General features: G+C 37.3%; 1 protein-coding gene across 2 annotated transcripts in view; it reads right to left on the bottom strand.

The window, feature by feature from the left end:
• Positions 1-2,639: 2,639 nt before the first annotated feature.
• The window catches only part of roraa (RAR-related orphan receptor A, paralog a), a 254,822-nt gene continuing 236,354 nt past the window's right edge, over positions 2,640-21,107 (bottom strand). For both annotated transcript variants that reach the window (XM_041226501.1, XM_041226502.1), the window contains 9 exons: positions 20,509-20,594; positions 18,731-18,872; positions 16,324-16,719; positions 15,506-15,627; positions 14,209-14,341; positions 13,322-13,429; positions 11,809-11,919; positions 11,578-11,690; positions 2,640-10,743 (listed from right to left, as the gene is read on the bottom strand). In XM_041226501.1, the coding sequence (XP_041082435.1) occupies positions 10,579-10,743; positions 11,578-11,690; positions 11,809-11,919; positions 13,322-13,429; positions 14,209-14,341; positions 15,506-15,627; positions 16,324-16,719; positions 18,731-18,872; positions 20,509-20,594 (1,376 nt within the window). In that variant the 3' untranslated portion in view covers positions 2,640-10,578. The remainder of the gene's footprint in view (positions 10,744-11,577; positions 11,691-11,808; positions 11,920-13,321; positions 13,430-14,208; positions 14,342-15,505; positions 15,628-16,323; positions 16,720-18,730; positions 18,873-20,508; positions 20,595-21,107) is intronic.

Raw genomic sequence — 21,107 nt, 5'->3', positions numbered from 1 at the left:
TTAAATGTCAGCAAAACCTGCAAAGCAAATGTACAAAATGAAATTTACTGGTTGTATAAGTATTCAGCCCCTTAAGTCAGTACTTGGTAGAAGCACCTTTTGCAGCAATTACTGCTATGAGTCTTTTTATATAGGTCTCTACTAGATTTGCACAGTAGGATGGTGAAATTTTTGCCCATTCTTCACAGGGAAATTGCTCCAGTTCTGATAAGTTTGTTGGGGATTGTTGATGGACTGCAATCTTCAAGTCTCTCCATAAATTTTCAATGGGATTCAAGTCAGAACTTTGACTGGACCATTCAAGAACATTAATCCTCTTCTTGTTCGATCACTCCACTGTGGCTTTGGCTTTGTGCTTCGGGTCATTGTCCTGCTGAAATGTGAATTACCTCTCCACTTTCAGTCTTGGCTGACTCAAACACGTTTTCCTCAAGGATTTGCCTGTACTTTGCATCATCCATTCTCCCCTCTATCCTGACAAGCTTCCCAGTCCCTGATGAAGAGAAGCTTCTGCATAACATGATGCAGCCACCACCATGCTTGACAGGATGGTGTTGATTGGGTGATGTGCAGTGTTGGGCTTGCGCCAGACATAACACTTGGAATTTAGACCGAAAAGTTCAATTTTTGTCTCGTCTGACCACAAAACCTTTTTCCACATGTCTGCAGTATTATCTACATGCTTTTTCGCAAACTCCATAAGTTGTAGCTGTTTATTTGGTCCTTGTGAACGATGCATACCTTGAGTAGCACCACCCCCTAGACTTTGTTATAATACTTGATCAGCGTAGACCTGAGGAGAATAGAAAATGGCACTGATACACTGTGACTGTACTAACGTAGTCTAGAGTTGTTTGTTCTAATAAAATACTTAAAAGATTTACCCGTTGCTTCCTTCCCAAGTTACCACAGCATACATGCTTTAAGATGAGGCTTTTTGAGTATTGGCTTCTTTCTTGCCACCAGTCCATACAGGCCAGCTTTGTGTAGGGACTGGCTTATTGGGACAACCTGATCTGGGTAGTGTCTGGGTGGTATGATGCATCTTCCACTTCTTAATGATGGACTTCACTGTGCTTAGAGGGAATCAGTGCCCCTGAAACTTTCTTGTACCCTTCTCCTGCTCTGTGCCTCTCTACCACTTTATCCCTGACTTGTTTTGAAAGGTCCTTGGTCTTCATATTTGCTTTGTTGGATCACTTTGTGAGTTGCAGCTTGAAAGTCTTTATATACCTGAGGGAAATTATCTATAAGTTGAACCACACAGGCTGAAACCATTTCACTAATTTTGTGACCTTTCAAACAAATCATTTGCACCTGAGCTGATTTAGGGCTGCAGTAGCAAAGGCGTTGAATACTTATGCAACTGAGATTAATTTGTTTTCTCTGTACATCCTACTTATTTATATTCTATATGCATTTTTTAACTTTATCAATGTGGCGTAGTTTGTGTAGATTCTACATGTAAATTCTAATTTGAAAGCGTTGTGGAGTACGCTCAGGTGCCAACAAAATGCAAAAACTTTGCAGGGGGGTGAATACTTCTACAAACCACTATATATATATATCTATATCTCTCTCTCTCTCTCTCTCTCTCTCTCTCTCTCTCTCTCTCTCTCTCTCTCTCTCTCTCTCTCTCTATATATATATATATATATATATATATATATATATATATATAGTGGCAGATTATAGGGGTAGGAAAGGTGTAGTCCTGGAGGATAATGGGACTACATTCCTCAGAATGCCATGGGGTTGCTGTTAATAAAGGATATCTGCTTGTATTCAATCAGGCAGGTATATAGATATAGCATATAGAACAACTTGATGACCGTCTGTGTTGAGGCGAAGGCCTGATAAAAGACCTTTTGGGAACCTTAGGAAAAGTACTGTGTTTGGGTGGCTGACAATCAGCTTAGCCATCCAGTTTACCATTAAGGACTTGCAAAGTTTAATTTAGCACTCCTGGAAGGAGTTAAGGTTGTTTTATTTGATTTATTCTGTGTCCAATGAATAAATATACCAGCACCGCCCTGTTTTACACCCTCTCTGTTGTGTAAGTACTTCTTTTGTATGAGAAAGACAGGAAAAGGTCCTGAAGCGATTTGTTGCAAAGTGGGGTGTATATATAATCACATACACACCTAATGTTTAACTTTTAAATTACGATTTTGTTATTATACACTTATTGTAACTGCTTCAGAGCTGAATTGGAGAAATTTTTCACTGTGGAAATCTGGTAACACTATTCTTTAATAAACCTCTTAAGGTCTATAAGTAGCTAAGCGTAGAAGAGTTTGAGTTCTGGGTTTGTTTTAAATGGGCTGCAGGACTATTGGGCCCTGTAAATCTTTGTACACAATAGATATCACTTACTGTACCCATAGGAAGTGATGAGGCACCATACTTCAGCACTTCAATGTTGTCCTTAGTAGGGTTGTTTTTGAAAAGCATATATAAACCCAAAGGTAAGAAAATGAAAGTGTATTTGGTTTTGAATTTCTATACAGTATTATGTGGACCGTGGCATCTGAAACACAAGTGTCACTAGTTATGCTTGATAAGTGGTGATTTAGAATCAGCTAAACCTCAGAACAACAGCAATCAATAATAAAGGAGACAGACAATGAAAGCCCCATTACAAGCTGTAATTTTTATTATGGGATAACAGCACATAAAGCACATCTAAAATCGATGTGTCCAATGCACTTTTAATAAAGATAATATTAAAGGTACGGTTTCTAAGTACAATATAACAACATTCATATTAGAATGAAAAGTATTTAAAAGACAACATTACATTTCTTATTTTTCTTTACAGCGGTATTTACAAAAAAATGGATCAAAATACTTATTTTATTTAGGAATCAGACAAAGAGGAGCAAAACTACCATTGTGAAGAAACTACTCATATATTTAAAAGAGGTGAATAGAGTTACATGATCCTTTGTAGTTATTTTAAGATCACTAGCGAACACTGACATACCCATATAACATTCCTGCCCCACTAAACAGATGGGCTACAGATTCCCAAGACCTGTTGGGTTACAAAGGGATAGAAAAATACTGGACAACACCCTCCTCTACTGACAACCCTACAGAAATCAGCAATAAACTGCATACGAAAACCAGTGGCTGCATATTCAAGACATTCATAAAAAATACACATTTTGAACTTACAAATACAATGCATTAGTATTTAGTTTTACCAGATTTGATTGATCATGTTATCAAATAAAACTGTATACTCTGCAAGTACAGCATGTGATTTGAAACCATTACTTTTGCTTTAGGCTGTGATTTACATGAATGACATTGAATTGTCCATGTTCCTTTTGTTATACAACGTCAGCCAGAATGTGTATCCAGCAACTTGTATTTATTTTGGTCTACATTAGAATATAAAATGAAAAATGTCTATAGTCTGTGTTTGTAATATCCATCTGCCTCATTTTTATGTTGTGGTGTTTACTTTTTATGTACGTTAAAAAAAACGTTGATAATTCAAAACACAGGATAAATATAATTTGCTAATATATATAAACACACACTCAGTGTAAAAAAATAGGGTAAAACATTTGTACAATCTTTAACGCTGTGCTAAAAATGAAGGGTTTATGCCAACATATTCTGGCTGATATTGACTTCAAAAAGAACAGAATACATAATCATGTAAAGGTTTAGAAAAATGTTGTTAATGTTTTTGCCTTGGAGAATTTGATTTAACAAACTGAATACGATTTGTGCTTACAAGTCCATTGAAACCTTAAATGGACAAACATGCAAGCACCTACAGTATTTGAAAAAACAAAACAAAATACGCATGTGAAAACCATGGCTTCTTCAGTTTAACCACTGTTTTGCTGGATTTACAATAGCTGTCTCCCTAACAGTATCCCATACATAAATGTTGTTTCTTTTGAGCAAAAGAATAAATTGTGCCATATTATAGAAGAACTGTCACACTTTCAGCTGAACGAGATTAACATTTTTGTAAATGTGACATTTAAAAAGCTACCAGTGGTTTTCACTGTAGGTACTAAGAAACAAAAAAACTTCCCAAATCTGTAACATACTTAAATCTGTCATTTGTGCACAAATTAGCTAATGATCTTAAAGCGAGGAAAAAAAGCCACATCCCAAGTCTAACACTCTGATACAGGTGCTGGCTGGGTATTATAATTATTATTATTATCATTATTATTAATAGTACTAATATTAATAATGCATCAATGCTCAGTGAAATAAATTGGACGAATAGGGTGTCCTAGTCTAGGAATCAAGGTTTTGTTCACAAAAGTAACTTACCTAGCACCACACATCAGAATAACACAAAATAAAATGTGCACACCCTAGCTCCATCAAACTATGTCTAAAAGAGATAGTATACTAAAACAGATATTGTACAGCATATTGTTGTATTTAATAAACAGATACATCTTTGCACTGAGTAGGCATTTTATAGCAGTATCTTCTTCTTACCTATACAGACAGAAGTTATAAAGTTAACTCTATAAGTGTGATCAATAATAACATTAAATATTGTGACTTAAAAGCAGATAGAGAAAGAGAGAGAAAAAGATGTGTACAGGCCATCACAAGTCCTTAGTTTTCAACATAGGAAGAGAATCAGTCACTTTGCACTGCTGGAAATCATATGAGATAAATTAGAGATTGTATTTACATGCAGATGTCTAAAAGGTCTTTAACCTATGCACATCAAAAAAAAAAAAAAAAAAAAAAAAAAAAACATTTATATTATTGCTTGACATTCAGTTATGGCTAAATGTTTTATTTATTAATTTTTTTCATACATACAGTATGTCTGTTGTACTTTGGAAATGCGAGTATTGTTAAAAAGGTGCAATGAGATGGACTACTGAAAAAACAAGAAAACAAAAAGGAAAATATTTTACAAACTCACCACCTGACACTGCGGTTCTTAAACATTTTAAAGCCTTGTCTGGGGCTCGTCCTGTGATTACATATAAACACAACTGGGAAACCAGCTTTTAAGCTGCCAGTCAACCCGTTTATCAGCTACAAATAAGACTACATCACTCCTGCACACAACTCCACTCAGGAGCAGACAAACACAGCAAGCACAGACAAAGGAAGCAGCCAGCTTAGCCCCTTCCTCTCAACCTCCAATTCATTTAGACCATTGTTTGAAATAGTGGCTCAATTCAAAATGATTTTTTCTTGCTCCATTTTTTGATTTGTATTGCTTTAATAAACTGAATTCACCCGTAATAATGTCATATACAAGTTGCAGATATACTAGAGTGGCAACATCTTTTGGGGAACTACTGTACATAAGATCTCATGAACCTAGCACTGTTGAGGTGTGTGGAACATTCACTTTAACCAGACCCTTTTAGCACCGGTTGACTGACCACAGTTTTAATAGAGGTTCAACTGCAGTACCCTATAGAACCCGTATTAGCGATGCCCAGTGCAGCAGGCTTAGATAAGGATCAAGGGAGGTATTTTTTTGGCACTATGTTGTCATGGTATCATAATAAGGGATCCTTTCAGGGCCTTTCTTTCTGGAAATAGTTTTTCAAAAGCAAGCCCAACTGTAAGAAACAAAAAAAAAACTAAAAAACTAAAAACAAAACAAGAAGTAAAGCAAAAAGACACAAGTTTTGCCAGCCAAAGTCTGCCTTGGAAACAGGGCTGCAGTAAAGACGGCAATGCTTAATGTAACAGAGGTTGTAAACCATAAACTCATAACTTCATGTTCATTCTGATATCCTTCTGATCGGATATGAATACTGTCATTTTAAAACATTACGATTACCACAACACCTTGGTGAGCCTATACTTACCGCCTAAGAGACGGCTCTTGTATACTCTATACACTCCTACTGGTTACTTTCCTGTTCTAATACTCTTTACAGTGATTCTCCCTGAGCACTGAATTCAAAATGATTCCCCAACTCAAACAATGGGCCAAATGTGCGAATTCAAATGGATTGTCATTCACAGTTATATTTTGAATGTGCCTTTTATCTCTTAGGTTATTTTAGACAAAAAGCCAATTGTTTAAATACATTAAAAAAACATCCTAAATTATAGTATGGGGAGGGTAAATTGTGTCTTCTTTGAGTCTGGGACAAAATAACACCATCATATTATTATTATTATTATTATTATTATTATTATTATTATTATTATTATTATTATTATTATTATTATTATTTCAAAGAAAAGGAACTAAGTAATTGCTCCACATGCAGAATATATAGAACCCTATTGTTCAAATAATGCTTTGAATTTAAAAAAAATATATATAGTTTATTATGTATTTCATTAGAATGTATATGTTCCTTTGAATTTAAATAAGTAAATTAAACCATGCATAGCTGAGAAACCGTAATTTAAATATATGTAGATTCACGTAATATATCATAGTCAGGACACAGCACATACAGTATTTAAATAATATTTTAGATCTGCAACATCAGTGGCTAAAAAGTAGTTCAAGTTGTACTGCCTTTGAGTTTCAAATAAAAATACTTCACTTTTTAAAAACTGTGTTTAAACATGTTTGAAGTGTTGAAGTACAACATATGAACAGAAGCCTTAAAACCGCAATCTTAACAACAACAAAAAAAAAAGATAGCTTGGCTGCCTGTACCTGTAGTAAAGTTCAAATCCGCCATTAGACGACGTTACTATATTGTACCATTAAGCTACATTTTGACGGGTGTTATAAAACATGTACATAAAGTTAAGATGGTACGTAGAGGCACAACATAGATTAACAGGCAGCACTAGGGAAGTTATTAGAGTGAAAATAAACAATATCAATAATGATACAGACTTTACTTGAACTATTAATATGAAAATGGGAAATACTGGATAACAGCCCAGATACACACACACACACACACACATTATATAGGAATATTAAGTAATCTGTATGTACTGGTTTTGTATATTAAAAAGGAACTGTTACTTATTAGAAGTAATGGTTTTACTTTAGTCCCAAAGAAGACACAACTAGTTAATTTACATTTGTGGCCTTGGCCCTGCTATGTCCAATCTATGCCTGGTGTTCTGGTGGCTTTTCAGCACCATTCTAAAACTGAGGTTGAGTATAATAAGATCAGTAACTGGCTGCTACGCACAAAACAAATACTGAATGATTAAAAAAACCAAGCAAACAAATCACTAAAACTTCCCTGAGGGATTACAGTACATCCGCGAATGCGATGTGTACAGATTGCACTACAGAGGAATGAAGAACATGTGCAAAAAAGCAACAGCCATACAAGCTTTCTACTCTGACACCCCGACTATGATTTCCACTCTACTTCTTGTTTCTTGGAATGTTGTACACACACAATATCTCATTGACACAAACACCACATGCATTCTACCATGGCACATTCAGTTAAGACAAAACAAAAAAAAAAGTTTAACCAGCAAGAAACAAAAAGGGACGCCTTTAGAAAACACAGCTATCATTGTCTTGCATTACAAAATCGTATTTATTATTATTATTATTATTATTATTATTATTATTATTATTATTATTATTATTATTATTGCAGGAATATTAAATACCACCTTTCGTCTGTTTAAGGGTTAAAAAAATAGAAACTTTTCTACCAGACAAGGCTTTCAATAATATACATCTTTCACCAAACTTCAGCTGTTACTGTCATATTTCCTTGTGGACAAAACAACATGGACTGAGAAGTAGCCACACACACAAGATGTGAAGTGAAACTGTAAACTAAGCTTGATGTGAAAAACCTCCAAACATTTGTTTGAAACGAGCACTGCTGCTGTTCGCAGCAGCATTTTCCAGTTCCAGGCTTGTACAAATAATATTATTAACTCATCTTGGTGTATTTTCCTACTGCTTGTTAGGCTGCTGTCTTGTTTTGAACCATTAGGTTGCACAATTGGATACCATAAAATATATGAAAAAACAGCTCCATCTATTGAAATAAAACAGAATTGCAGATTTACTCTTTCAGTCCTGAATTATTTTTGTTGAAATTAAGTTGCATCATTCAAAAAGGAACCTGTGTAGTTCCAACATGATTTCCGACAGCACATATTAACATACGGCGCTAAGGCTGGACCTTGAGGTCCCACCAGGACTTAAATGGTTAATATCAACCTACTTAGATCTGTTAAGACTTTCCTGTCACCCTACATTCTATAAGAAAAAAAAAAAAAAATCTTCCTAAAACGGAAATGGTTTTAAATGCCAGCAGATTGAAACTCGTAATAACGGTCTTTCACAATGTATACATTAGCTACCTTCCAACAATCCTACAAAGCCCAAGCTTCTGTTTAAAGCAGTATCTAATGGAGGGGGTTGGTTGTTTAAGGTTTACAGTGGAGCTGCACAGAATACAATCAAGACAAAACAGTCCAGCAGATCAAGTGAAAATGGAAATGAAGACACACATACAAAACATGGGTCACTTTCCAAACTCCAGCATGATATTCTCAGAATACCTCCCGATAAAAGGCATACGTATCCAGTATGTTGTATGAGTGCTGGAGAATTGGGGTCCAGTTTTGTCGCAGATGGGGGCAAACAAACCAAACTGGTACAGTAGGGCTTACAAATGAATGAACCATTTCCCCTATAAGAGACTCTTTGGGGATAGATGCCCTTTGCTCCCGGGAAATTCTTTCAATTGTTTGTTTTTTCTAGAAATAATTAAATTTTTTTAAAAAGTTATGTTCACAGAAAGTTCCTTCCTATTTTTGTAACATTGTCAGTCTTAAAAAAAATGGTGCACATTTTTAGACTGGAGCAAAAGATAAGTCAATCTAGCCCTTCATGTCACCATAAAAAAAAAACAACTACAATATTTGGGTGCTGTGCATAGAAGCCTACAAATATGCCTTTGTGGCAGTTCTGCAGCTGTAAACATGTTTCTTTGTTATAGTCTCCAAAATGAGTTGACAGTTGCTTGTGAAGGACACGTACTGAAGCTTAAGTTTACTACATCTCAATCTTTCTGCAATGACCAACCCTCTCCTAATGACCACAACAGTACAAGCCAAGTAATCAGCAGCATCTACATCTTTCCAGTCTCCTTCCACAATGTTGCACTTAAACTTGTATTTCTTGTGCACATGCAACACAGCAATAGGTAATACACGAGTCTTAAATTAAAGGTGCAAACAAAAACAAAAAAGTGCCTTATCAATTCAACAATAAAGAATATGCTAACTATCAATAATATACATGTTATTTAAAATAGAATCTATAAACATTATTATTTGTTTTTTTCCTGTATAGTACTTATGACCATATACCCTGTAGTACAATATAAAACTGGTTTTGTGGACCCTTTTTCTGTTGGTACCCACTGTTCACCCACGTGAAGAACTGATGGCAGGTGGCCTTGCATGATTCCACTTAGCAACCACGGAGAATGGAGTCCTTTGACAGTCTTTGTGTTTTCAACTAGAATTACCAGAATTCTGCATTGCTCTTATTGGATTGTCTGTAGAAAAGGTGCAGTTCATATCAGGATTGCCAGCAGGCTGACTTGTCACCACTGTGCTCTCTCGCTGCATTTGCCCATCTGCGCACTTCATACACAAGTTTTGAACTTGACCTACAGATGCATATAGTTTCCATATCTTGATTGCTTCATGTTGTTTTGTGGAGAGCAGAAGCAGAAGATCCTTGCACTAGTCACTCAGCTCCTGACAAAACTGCAATCATGAAATACTGTGCAGGCTTCTGTCCATTAGATGCCGCTGTCATTTAAGAATCTCAAAGAAGAAAATAAAATAAAACCTCAAAACTACTGACACCAATTTTAATACAACATTATTATCATTGAAAATAGGAGTGAATTGAAGAATATTGATTGTTTTTACTAAGGAAATTGTTGGCTTGGTCGCCCAACCCCAAATCAAAAACTGGAGCAACTCTGTGGATAGTTGTTTGAACTTTCTTGGTCAAAAGAAACTATGACCCTGAGGTTAAGCTTGAGCAGAACTAAGGCAATGGAACGTGAACTGTAGTCATCATAGACGTGAGCACTGTTTCTATATAATGCTGTTAAACTGTACAAAAAACCCAAAGAATATCCTCCATATTCCACAGAGGTTTGCTACGATCGCTGCAGACATGACCTGTAGTTTATATCATGGCAGTGTGAACATTAAAAAGAGGAACACAAGTCCCTATTGTAAAGCTCTATGCATAACCCGAAATGCTTGTTATTATTTTATTATAAAATGAGGCTTGTCAATTAGATATTCTTCAGGCAACTCACCTCAGGGAGTGGGGGTTAAATGTTAAAAGTAGGGCTAGAAAAAGGTCCACATTTCGAAACGGAAAACCATATGCACGGTAAAGGCAAGTTCAATGTTAAATAATGTAGAATTATAAGTATTTCCTCTCCCTTCCCCTTGAGATCACATCCCACCCACCCATAAAACAGAAAAATTATAAAATAATAATCCCCAAATGTGCAGCGTGTCGGCTCTCCTGGTTTATGCAGGGCTCCGTAAAGTGTCTCAGATTCATTCAGCTCTGGTACTTCAAACATTCCAGACAATGTTCGCTTGAGAGAGCGGCTGTTACCCATCAATGGGCATTGGCTGCTCAAACTCTGAACTGAAGAGCTCCTTGTATAAAGGAGGGAAATGGGCACGCACAATGTCCGGGTATATTGCTTTGAACGCAGTCAACTTCTCTGTATGTCTGCTGCACAGTGCTCGCAGTGTTGACACTTTGCATATCAACTGGAAATGAAATGGAAAAAAGAAAATAGGTTATTCTACATTAATATTTTTAGATTGTATTGCATTTCAGTGGCAAGATCCGGATGCTGTCCATATACGAGAAGTGCAACAAAGGTTTCTTTTGGCGATACCTTTAATAGGATCGGCTGCCTATGTATGTAAAAGATTCACTGACATTCCAGACCACAAAGATCTCTTCCTCAGGTGGGAGGTGGGAACTGAGGGATAGAAATGTCAATTAGGTATTCTGAGGCCGAGATGATCTGTAGTACACCTTTGTAGTTGCAAGTCTTTTATATACATAGCTGAAGTTATTAAATAGTATCACCAAAAAACAACCTTGTCGTACTTCCAGCATGAAGGTTATATATTAGCAGTGGTCCTACCTTTGTTTAGGTGTGCTGGTCCTCTATTCATAAAGGGTTAAGTATCTGTTTGAAAGGATTCATTCAAGTTTGATATTCGTGAAACTGTTTTAGGTCTTTGCTGGCTTCTTTGAAAGTCTATAACAGTTCCATGAATAGAAACCATTATTCAAAAACAGCTCTTTAAATTAGCCAATGTTTCTATAACTATAAGGAAGGAATAGTTTATTGAACCACTTCAGATCTGGTTGAACACTGGCTGCTCAAATTCCTTGCACCTGGTAATGATAATACATTTAAGTTGCTAGTCCTGAATAATTTATTTAAGAGGGTAGTTGCTTCAATTCTGAGAGGGCAATCTGTTCTAGCAACTGGCCATTGGAACAAATATTTCCTACAGACATTATATAAAAAGGTGGACAGGTTTACAATATACCAGTTCAATTGAATACAGTTTTGTTAACACTACCTTTGTCAGTATTCCATCCTCTCTGTGGTTCTTCTGCAGGACGTGTTGAAGAGCCAGCTGGATTTTCTGCTGAAGCTTCTCCACCTTTACCTTTTCTTGAAGCCAGGATCGATCTAACGAAAACAATGGTTTGCAACTAGTTAGAAACACTAGAGAAGACTGTATATATTTTTGACAGCAAGTATTGGTTTATTTGCCTGTGAAAACAATGGTTGTGGTGCCTCATCTTACCTGCAGACATCAACACAAACGCAGAAAACAACGCAATCTCGTCTTCAGACAGATGCAAAGAACACAAGTTTTTTCCAAACTCAAAGACAGAGCTGATCAAGTCATCACAGCCTGTCAACAGATATATGGAGAGAAGACACATGAATAAAAAGACAAATGGTATTATTTCAAAAGACACATGGCCCTATTTTGACGAAATGATCACAAACTCATGTCAAAGTCTATATCTATACCACAATGCATAAGTCCTCGCCCTGCACAAAACCTGTCAGGTCCCAGAGAACCAATCAATGTACTGTGTTTTTAATTAGAAACGTCAGTTATACTGAATGCCACAAGAAGGCTCCAAAACCAAACCCTGCATGCAAAATCATATTAGAGCTTAGTGTTTTTTTTTTTTTTAATTACTTAAAGTTTAAAATTGGGCCCGGTGAAAGTTTTTAAAATAAGCTTCATACGTCATTGTATTATTATTATTTTTAACTGTACCCAAATACTGTGCTTTTGTATTTTATTTTCTTCAGTTCCTGTTGCCTGGCACAGATATTTATAATGCATGCTAGACCAGCCAAAATGTCTGTATATTAGTAAGTACCAGCACCATCTAGTGATATGCCACTTTGGTCAAATTTACTTTTGTTTCTCTGGCAAATCTCTGCTGTAGATGGTGATCAGGACTTCATTTCAGAACACCACAATAGCTGAATAATTGTAACAAGAACCACTCAAAATAAATGTGTTAAATAATAGCTCATGTGTAATTATACTGGGCAATCCCACCTTTTAATAAGATTTGATTTACCCAAATCTTATTCTGCCAGCCTCTGGTTACTATGCATTTGGGGATGCTGTCACTTATCATAGCTTCCTATTAAACAAATGATCTGCAGTGCACAGACACAACTGCAGCCCATCCTTACGGTACATTCTTTGCCCTAGGCCTCTTTCTGTACCGCTCAGAAGAGTGTTTGTTAAAAGTGGTCATGCTCAGCACTGTTCTTCATTATCAAAGTCATGCATAAGAAACCAATTAAAATGGCAACAGACATTGTGCAAGGTTGGATTTCCTTAGATTATGAGATACAGGGCCTTCAACACAGATGTTATTAATGTTGGAGGCAGCTGCCATAAACTAGTCTTATGACGCAAATTCATGAACCAAACCCTTACGCTAGAAATTCTTATTTTATAAATGTTATCAGAATATAGTTCTGATAACATCACATGTAATATCAGTTAATTAACTTAAAGAAACCTTAGCAGAATAACTAGCAGATCAGCATTACCAAGACAATGCATTCATATCATCAATCATGTAGTAGTTCTAAAGACATAGCACAATGGCCATTCCCTGGTACTTGATTGGATTAACTGTGTGTATAAGTTAATATCATTGAGATGCTACTGGTAAGTCAAAATGTTCAAGCAACACCAACTCCTGTCTACCCAGGCAGAAAAACAAGGGACAAAGGGTTCCCCTTTCTTAAAGGCTTCTTTATAAATATTTACTTACCTAATGCTTTGAAAACTTCTGGACCAGCATACTTTCCATCAAAATACACTGTGTTGTTCTGAGAGTCAAAGGCACGGCACATTCTGACCAGCACAACTTCCAACGAACCTAGAAAACACACAGACAAGGCTGAGTTCATGGAGGCTTTGTACGTTTTTTTAGGACAGTTCATTTGTCTATCAGAGCTAAGGAAACCATTTGCGGCAAACCTTTTTTTTTTTTTTTGGAACAGTGTTGACCTGTCAAAAACAATTCCACCCAATCCATAACTCCATAATACTAAATTGCTTGCTGTCACTACAAGCTAGACAGGAGATAGATGGATTGTGAATAGTGTTCTTTTTATCAGGCTGGCAGGACCCTACAGTGGAAAGAAACCTAACTGGATAGGAAAACATTTAGCAGAAGAATACCAGTAAGCCACATTTTCCAGTACTGCTTGCTACCTGGATTGCTCAGCAATATGCACCATCAGCATGGCCATAGTATGACACTATTAAAAAGGTACAGGTGAAATAAAATGGCAGAGCTCTGCTTTCACACATTGAACTTATAGGTGATCTGATCACCACAATATTGTTTACAGAGTTAGTGGTTACATAACTGTTATTTCCTCTGTCACACAGCTTGAACAATCTTACGCCTTGCGTTTGATGTAAACCAACAGGTTGTGGAGGAAATAACAGCTTTATCACCCTTCAGCACTGTTGTAATACAACATTTGGAAAAATAGTGTCATTATCAAAGTCTAAAATGGCAGGTCCGTAGTATGCTTTTCAGAAATTTTCTTGTGCTTTTGAAAAGTACCGCAAAAGCACTTAACATTATATTAAGCCCAACAACAAAACAAATAGATACAACATGTTGGCAAAATATCACTATCTCACCAGCTTTAAGAAGCACTATTTGATCATTCTGACACAGCTCCATGAAGCCATCAATGCGTTTGGCAAACTCCACCACATACTGGATAGCTTCTGTGATTTTGATTGCACACAGCTGCCACATGACCTCCCGGGGCTTTGGAGAGCACAAGAAAGATAGTTAGAAGTTAACAACCTTGTTTGAAAAGTGAGGGGCTGACAGCACTGATAACGAACAAAGACCTCTAACGATCCCGTGAATTAAAGCATCTTTATAATATCAACCAAGCTTTAACACATTTTTATCATATTTTAATATAAGGTTTTGTTTTTTATTATTACAACTATATAACTTATAATTAAGTGTTTGAATGTATGATGTATGTTGAAGAGATGTTTGTCACAAAAATGTTTTTTTGGTATTAACTTTCAAATATAAGGCAGATGTGTAAAGTCCTGGAATTTTTTTTAAAAAATTTTCATTAAATTAAAAACACCACAAAGTTGAAAAGTGAAACAGAACAGAGAAAAAAAAACAAAAAAACAAGTGAGGTATCTGATGAAGCCATGATCTCAATTAGCTGCAGAGTTTATTTCAGACAAACATTGCATTTAGCCATTACGCTGAATGTAAGGATGCTGACCCATCGAGATTGTTGGGAAATGTCGCTGTTTTTAATTTTTTTTTTTAATGGTAAACTCCTACTGAAGCCAAAGAATGCTGCAACAGAGAAAAAAAAAAAGACGTGGGCTGCTATCATTTTCTTTTAAGGCTGCAACACAGACATTGTTTCTATAACAGGAAGTAGGCAAATTTATTGATACAGATGGATAATTTGTCACACCATTTTCCTTTTGAGTGCCGAGTTATCTGGAATTTACTGTATTTCATGCTTTTTTTGTTTAATTTGAGAAAATGAAGACCTATGAACACCAATACAATAGCTTACTTGGCTAGAATTTTTTTTTTTAACTGGTATTAACTGGTATTTAATTTCATTCAAACCTGAAAGGAACAAAATCAGCCGTTCGGAACTTTTGGAACCGGAGCTGAAAATTCTGGTTTGGTTCTGAGCTGAACCGAAACAGAAAAAAATCTGGTTTGAATCCCTGCTTTGCCCTCCTGCATGCTAGAAGAACACTGGCTAGGCCTGGTTCATTTTTTGTGTACCACAGGAGACCCCTACTGGCCTCCACAGTTCAGTAGCTTGACAATGTCCGCTACTTTGGCTCATGGATTGAAAAGAGGTAATTGTCGATAGGAATGAAGGAGAGTATACAGGTACTCTGTATTACAAGCATGTGTGTCCCAGTATAGTACCTTGTTCTGGTAGTTCTCCATTTCTTCCTGCAGGAATGTCTGCCAGGTCATTTGTTGTAGTTCCTCTCTCAAGTACTGACACGTTTCCATGTGTGACTTAGAGATATTCTGTGCCAAATGTTCTGGAGAAAAAGGAAAAAAAAAAAGCCAGTTAATGCAGACTGTCCATCAGGGATATTCTCTTGGTTACAGCAGACATTGCAAACACATTGCACCTCACTACATATTGTACCTATTGGTTTTTAAAGCGAGACCCTATATTATGTGGAATTGTACATTTAAAAAAAAAAAAAAAAAAAGTATAATAGTCCTGTATAACAAGAAAAGGGTTCCATGACATAAAGGGGTCCGGGTCCCTTCAAGAATAGTTTTTCAGCAAGAGTTGCCTGTCCATTAGGGATACACACACACACACACATTATATATATATATATATATATATATATATATATATATATATATATATATATATATATAAGGGAAAACTGACCTTGGATCTTGGACCAAGCTGCTTCACATTCCCCATGGAAATAAAGGTCCTTATTGCTCCTGGAATGCCTGATTTGGAAATTTCAATTTATAGTTCCTGTTTCTGCAATTTCTTAGCCAAAAAAGGAACACAAGGGAAAAGAAAATGATTTCCCCTGATATCTGCACCTTTGGATTTTGATCGGCCCTAATTACTAGAAACTAATTAGGAAAAAATATTTTAATGAGCCTCTATCTGAAGAGGCTGATTATCTATTGCATTATACTACCTAACCCCCCCCCCCCCCCACCACCACACACACACACACACACTGACAGAGATGCCTTACCTAGCTCTGCCATTGACACTGTGGGAGAGGTGTCCCCATTCGTGAACGAGCAGTACGGAAAGAAACCGGAACCTGCGGTGAAGTCACAGATGGGTTCTGGTTTGATCCCGTTGATATCCAGGCCAGACTGGTCAGGTGAAGGCTGGATATCCAGGTAGAAGCTGCTGACTGCAGAGTCCGCTTTGCTGCCGTCGGGGGTGTGGCCGTCAATGTAGCTGCTGAGGTCATCGTGCAGCTCTGTCAGCCCATTGGTGGAGAGGTTGTAGGTGGGCGTGAGTGGCTCAGCCTCTCCGGGCTGCTGTTGATGATCCCGCTGCTGCTGTTGCATTCGGTGTTTCTGCACTTCCGCATACAGGCTGTCTCGTTGTTTCTTAGACATTCTGCCAAACTTGACGGCTGAAGAGCGAAACAAAGGGCATTTTTTGTACACTATAAAAATAGTGTTGGAGAATGGTATTCACCAAATAGTCAAGTCAAATACACTGATGCACAAAATAAATGCAGCACTCAGGTCTAATGGATTGAATCAAATATTTTAAACATAGATATCAAACAAAATCACAGAGAATGTGAACAAAAATACAGATCAAAGAATCATGATAAGTTTTCAGTATGAAATGTGACACACTGTCAAAATGAAAACATTGCAAAGTTAGTATTGGGTATGACCTCCCTGAGCATTAACACAATTCTGGCAGCGTTGACACATAGACCTGATCAGCCTCTGGATAGACTACAGTGGGATGTTCCGCCACTCTTTCTGTGCAGCTGCAACCAGCAGGCGAAGGTTGGCTGGTCGCGGTTGTCTCCTCTGGACGGCACTGCCAATTTGGTTGCACAGTTGTTCTATTGGACTCAGGTCAGGAGAAAAAGCTGGCCACGGCCAGATCTTGACATTGTTTTCTTGAAGTCGTGCAATTGTAATCCTAGCACTGTGTGTTCTTGCATGGTCCTGCTGGAAAATCGACACTTCCGAATTGGCTTGCAGGAATGGAAAAGCTGTTGCCCAAAGGACTTTGTCAATGTATCGCTGAGCAGTAAGGTTGCCTTCAATTGGCACCAAAGGAGATTAAAGAAGATTCCTCCCCACATCATCACACTTCCATCGCCCCTGGCTTGAACAACGCAACAGTGAACATAACGCTCACCACGACGTCTCCACACACGTTGTCTTCTGTCAGATCTGTCAAGGGCAACGGCATTCATCTGTGAATAAAACTACCACTCTCTCTTGCCGCCACCTCAGATGTTCTCTGGCCCACAAAAGACTGAGATTTCATCTCCCAGCTATCAACATGTTACCCCTGAACAGCCTCCAAGCATGCAAATCATTTTCATGCAGGCGGTGAACTACAGTCATTCTGCTGACGCAGTGGTTATTTCTTCCTGGAATTTCTCGTGCTGTAGCCACTGCAGTCATTCTCACTGCAGTCATTCTCCGGACAACTTCTCTCACAGATAGGCCGTCTTCAATCAAATTGATAGCAACCAAGCGATCTTCATTACTCAAGCAGGGCATGGTCGTATCTTTCGCTGTTCTTGCGTTTATTAAAATCATGTCTTTTCAAATGGCTACTTATACAGCGTCTTAATCAACTCATTTTAGCAATTTTAACTCAACTCAAATATCAAACACTGAGCACCTGGCGTTTTTATGAAATGACATGACTTGAGCTCAGTATTTTGTTATTCCAAGGAACAATACTACTCAAACAATCAATAAACCTATCTTCTCACTATTTAAAATGTAAATAACATCATGTATGTGCCCAATGAGCTACGGATGTAAAATTTAGACTGTTGCTTTTTCATTGTGCCTCAGTATAGGTTTAAGCAATACCAGATACAAAAGAAATGACCACCACATATGAATTGCAATTAGAAAACTTACAAAGATAACTGATGATTTCAATTTTAACATAGTAATCAGACTTTTTATTATTTGTTATTTTTAATAGCTTCGACTGTATAAGGATAGCAGCGACATGATTCAAATGTAACCCTATGTTATGTTGTTTCTTCTTTAACTTCAATACAAGTTTACCACATTTACTGTGTGTTTACCACATATTTACCATGTTTTACCAAATATTAACCAGGTTTTTTTCTTCTTCCAAAAAACAGATAAATAAAGTTGGATAATTAAAAAAAAAAGGCTACTAAGTTTCTAGAACAGTGCTCTGAATTTAGTAAGCAGTGCTGGCTGTACTGTAATATACCAAACCCTTTCAGGTACAAAGCACTTTTAACATTCAAAGATGACTAACAGGTTAATGGAGATTACCAAAAGCAAAGTAATACCAATACCAATACCATACCAATACCAATACAGATACGATTATTGGTATTATTATTTTAGTTCAGACTGCATTGGTGTTTAAATTCAACAAGGACCCTTGCTGCTTACCATCTCGTGACATTCCGACAGTGAGACACTTCTGCAGCCGGCAGTGCTGGCAACGGTTGCGGCTGGTTCGGTCGATCAGACAGTTCTTCTGACGAGGACAGGAGTATGTGGCGTTGCTCTGCTGACTTCGCCTGAAGAAGCCCTGGGGGACGACACGCCACAGAGCATGAAAATAACAGAACTTCAGAGGAGAAGAGCCACAGCCTGGCTGAACTTTGTAGCAGCTATCCTTAAAGGTGCTGCAGTGTCCACACCCTTTTAAAAGTATCTTGCATAATCTTAGCACTATAAAAAAATTAATAAAACAAAACTGCATGGAGCTTGCAGATTCTTATTCCTAGCATCCTACTGCTGTAAGACCTGGATCACCCGTGCAAGTTTTTAGAGAAGGCATTCTGTCCCTCAAGGTGCTATGCCTATTAAAAGAGTAAGGGGTATTGTATAAGCTATTTGCGTATCACTTTGTGAGCAGTTTCAGTCCTACCATGCTTTATTATTAGAAAGCTAAGGGCCCCGCCCAGTGGTGTGTTTTGCTGAGGTCATGACTGTCATTTAGCATGTTTTGTTCATCGGAGCAGTGAAGGCTAAAGCGCTGATTTGATGCTCTATCTTTTGACAATTTTTTACTTAATGAATTGATTCTAGCTGATCATTAACATAGCCCATTTGGCTGTTCAATACACATATGTCTTAATTAGTTGTTCATTGGCTGTTTAATTACAAGAAAACAGCTGACAGCTGCCAAGTTGCCTTCTAATGGCTGCCATTATGAAACGGGGGTATAAAAGCTGCTGCCAAGCAGGACTTTTTCATAATGCTGTGATTTATAGTTAGAACTCCTGTACTTGCGAATGCCATTAAGTGCAACTGAGCCTACTGTAACAGTCACTAAAGACACATTTCAGCAGTTTATTGTAGTTTTTTTCAAATTATTATTTGTACTTGTATTTTGGGTTTAGAACACAGCGTTGATAGGGGTGCTGTCCTTTATCTAAAGTAAGAAGCAGAACAAAGGCATTGCATGTCTGCTTTAGGAATACTAAATCACTTGCTTGTTGTAAAATCCTGGCTAATTCAATAAAGATTAGATTTTCACACCCTGAAATGGGGAATTCCATGGTAATGCATATATTGCAGGATCAAAAGTAGTAATGCGTATATATTCATTTTTTCTTTTTTTTTTTTGTATTTGTGAATTTAATACAATGACACACACTGAGGCACCATGACAGCTTTCCCCCTCGCTACTCTGCCAGCTCACTTCATTGCTGGTCAGAGCGTCAATCCTGGACATCTCTCAAGCAGAAATTAACAAATATGCCAGATTGTGCGGTAGTTTTCTGATATGAAGATGAAACCACCAAAATTTCCATGTACCGACAACTGCTCCCCCCCCACCCCGCCCCGGGAGAAAAGGCTTAATGAGGGAAACTGTTGTCCCTTAGATCCCTTAGAATATCCAATATTCATCCAGAGAAATCTGTGACACTGTAGACGGTCCACCACTTTGTTGATGTCAGAGGGCACTATTAACCACTCAGCTAGACTGCTTTTTTGGCACCAGCACAAACTATCTTTGGTAATGTAACCCTGATTCATCCAATTGGAATGCGTGTTTCAATCTAAGGGTTTAATATACTGTATTAAATACTTAAAAGGTAATCTTTTTGGCCAAATTCACAATGGGGCTCCACATTGTTATCAAACTAAAACACTGCAACAGAATCCTACAAAGTGATTTCAGCATGGATGAGGCGCACATTTTGCATAAATCTTACCTTGCAGCCTTCACAAGTTATAACCCCATAATGGATTCCTGATGATTTATCTCCACAGATCTTGCACGGAATAATTTCGATTTGAGCTGCAAGAAAGGAAATTGGTTTCTGAATCACATTTCCTGTTATCTGTCACATCAAACAAATATACCCAGTTTTACTTTTGTTAGGCCCTTTACCTGGTTAGCATTTTTTATATATGCAAGACTCCCTAAGAGTCAGCCAGCTTATTCCAATCCCCCGAGTCTCCCAGTCAGAACCTAAGCATCAAGCTATTACGGTTTAAAAATGCCTGACTTCAACAAATACAAAAATCCATTCAACTTTGCACAACAATTCCAGGGTGTTTTTGCTCTATCTACCACTTTGGGGTCACACAATATGCTGGATATGGTCAAACATTCAATTTCTAAATAAGAGTCATTTGAGTCAGGAAATCTTGTTCTGAAGCCTACAAGCACACTGCTTGGCCTATGCCTTGAAATAAGATTGCTCAATCTTTTTCAACTTGTGTTCTTTCACAGTATTAGATAAAAACAAGGGCCTGGCAGGCAGCCAACATCCATCAAGTCTTGCAGCTAAAGAGCGTCTGACTACAG

This window comes from Polyodon spathula, chromosome 24, assembly GCF_017654505.1.
Source record: "Polyodon spathula isolate WHYD16114869_AA chromosome 24, ASM1765450v1, whole genome shotgun sequence".
NCBI classification, from domain to species: Eukaryota; Metazoa; Chordata; class Actinopteri; order Acipenseriformes; family Polyodontidae; genus Polyodon; species Polyodon spathula.
The sequence above is the reverse complement of the archived record's forward strand: the minus strand, read 5'-3'. Positions and strand labels throughout refer to the sequence as shown.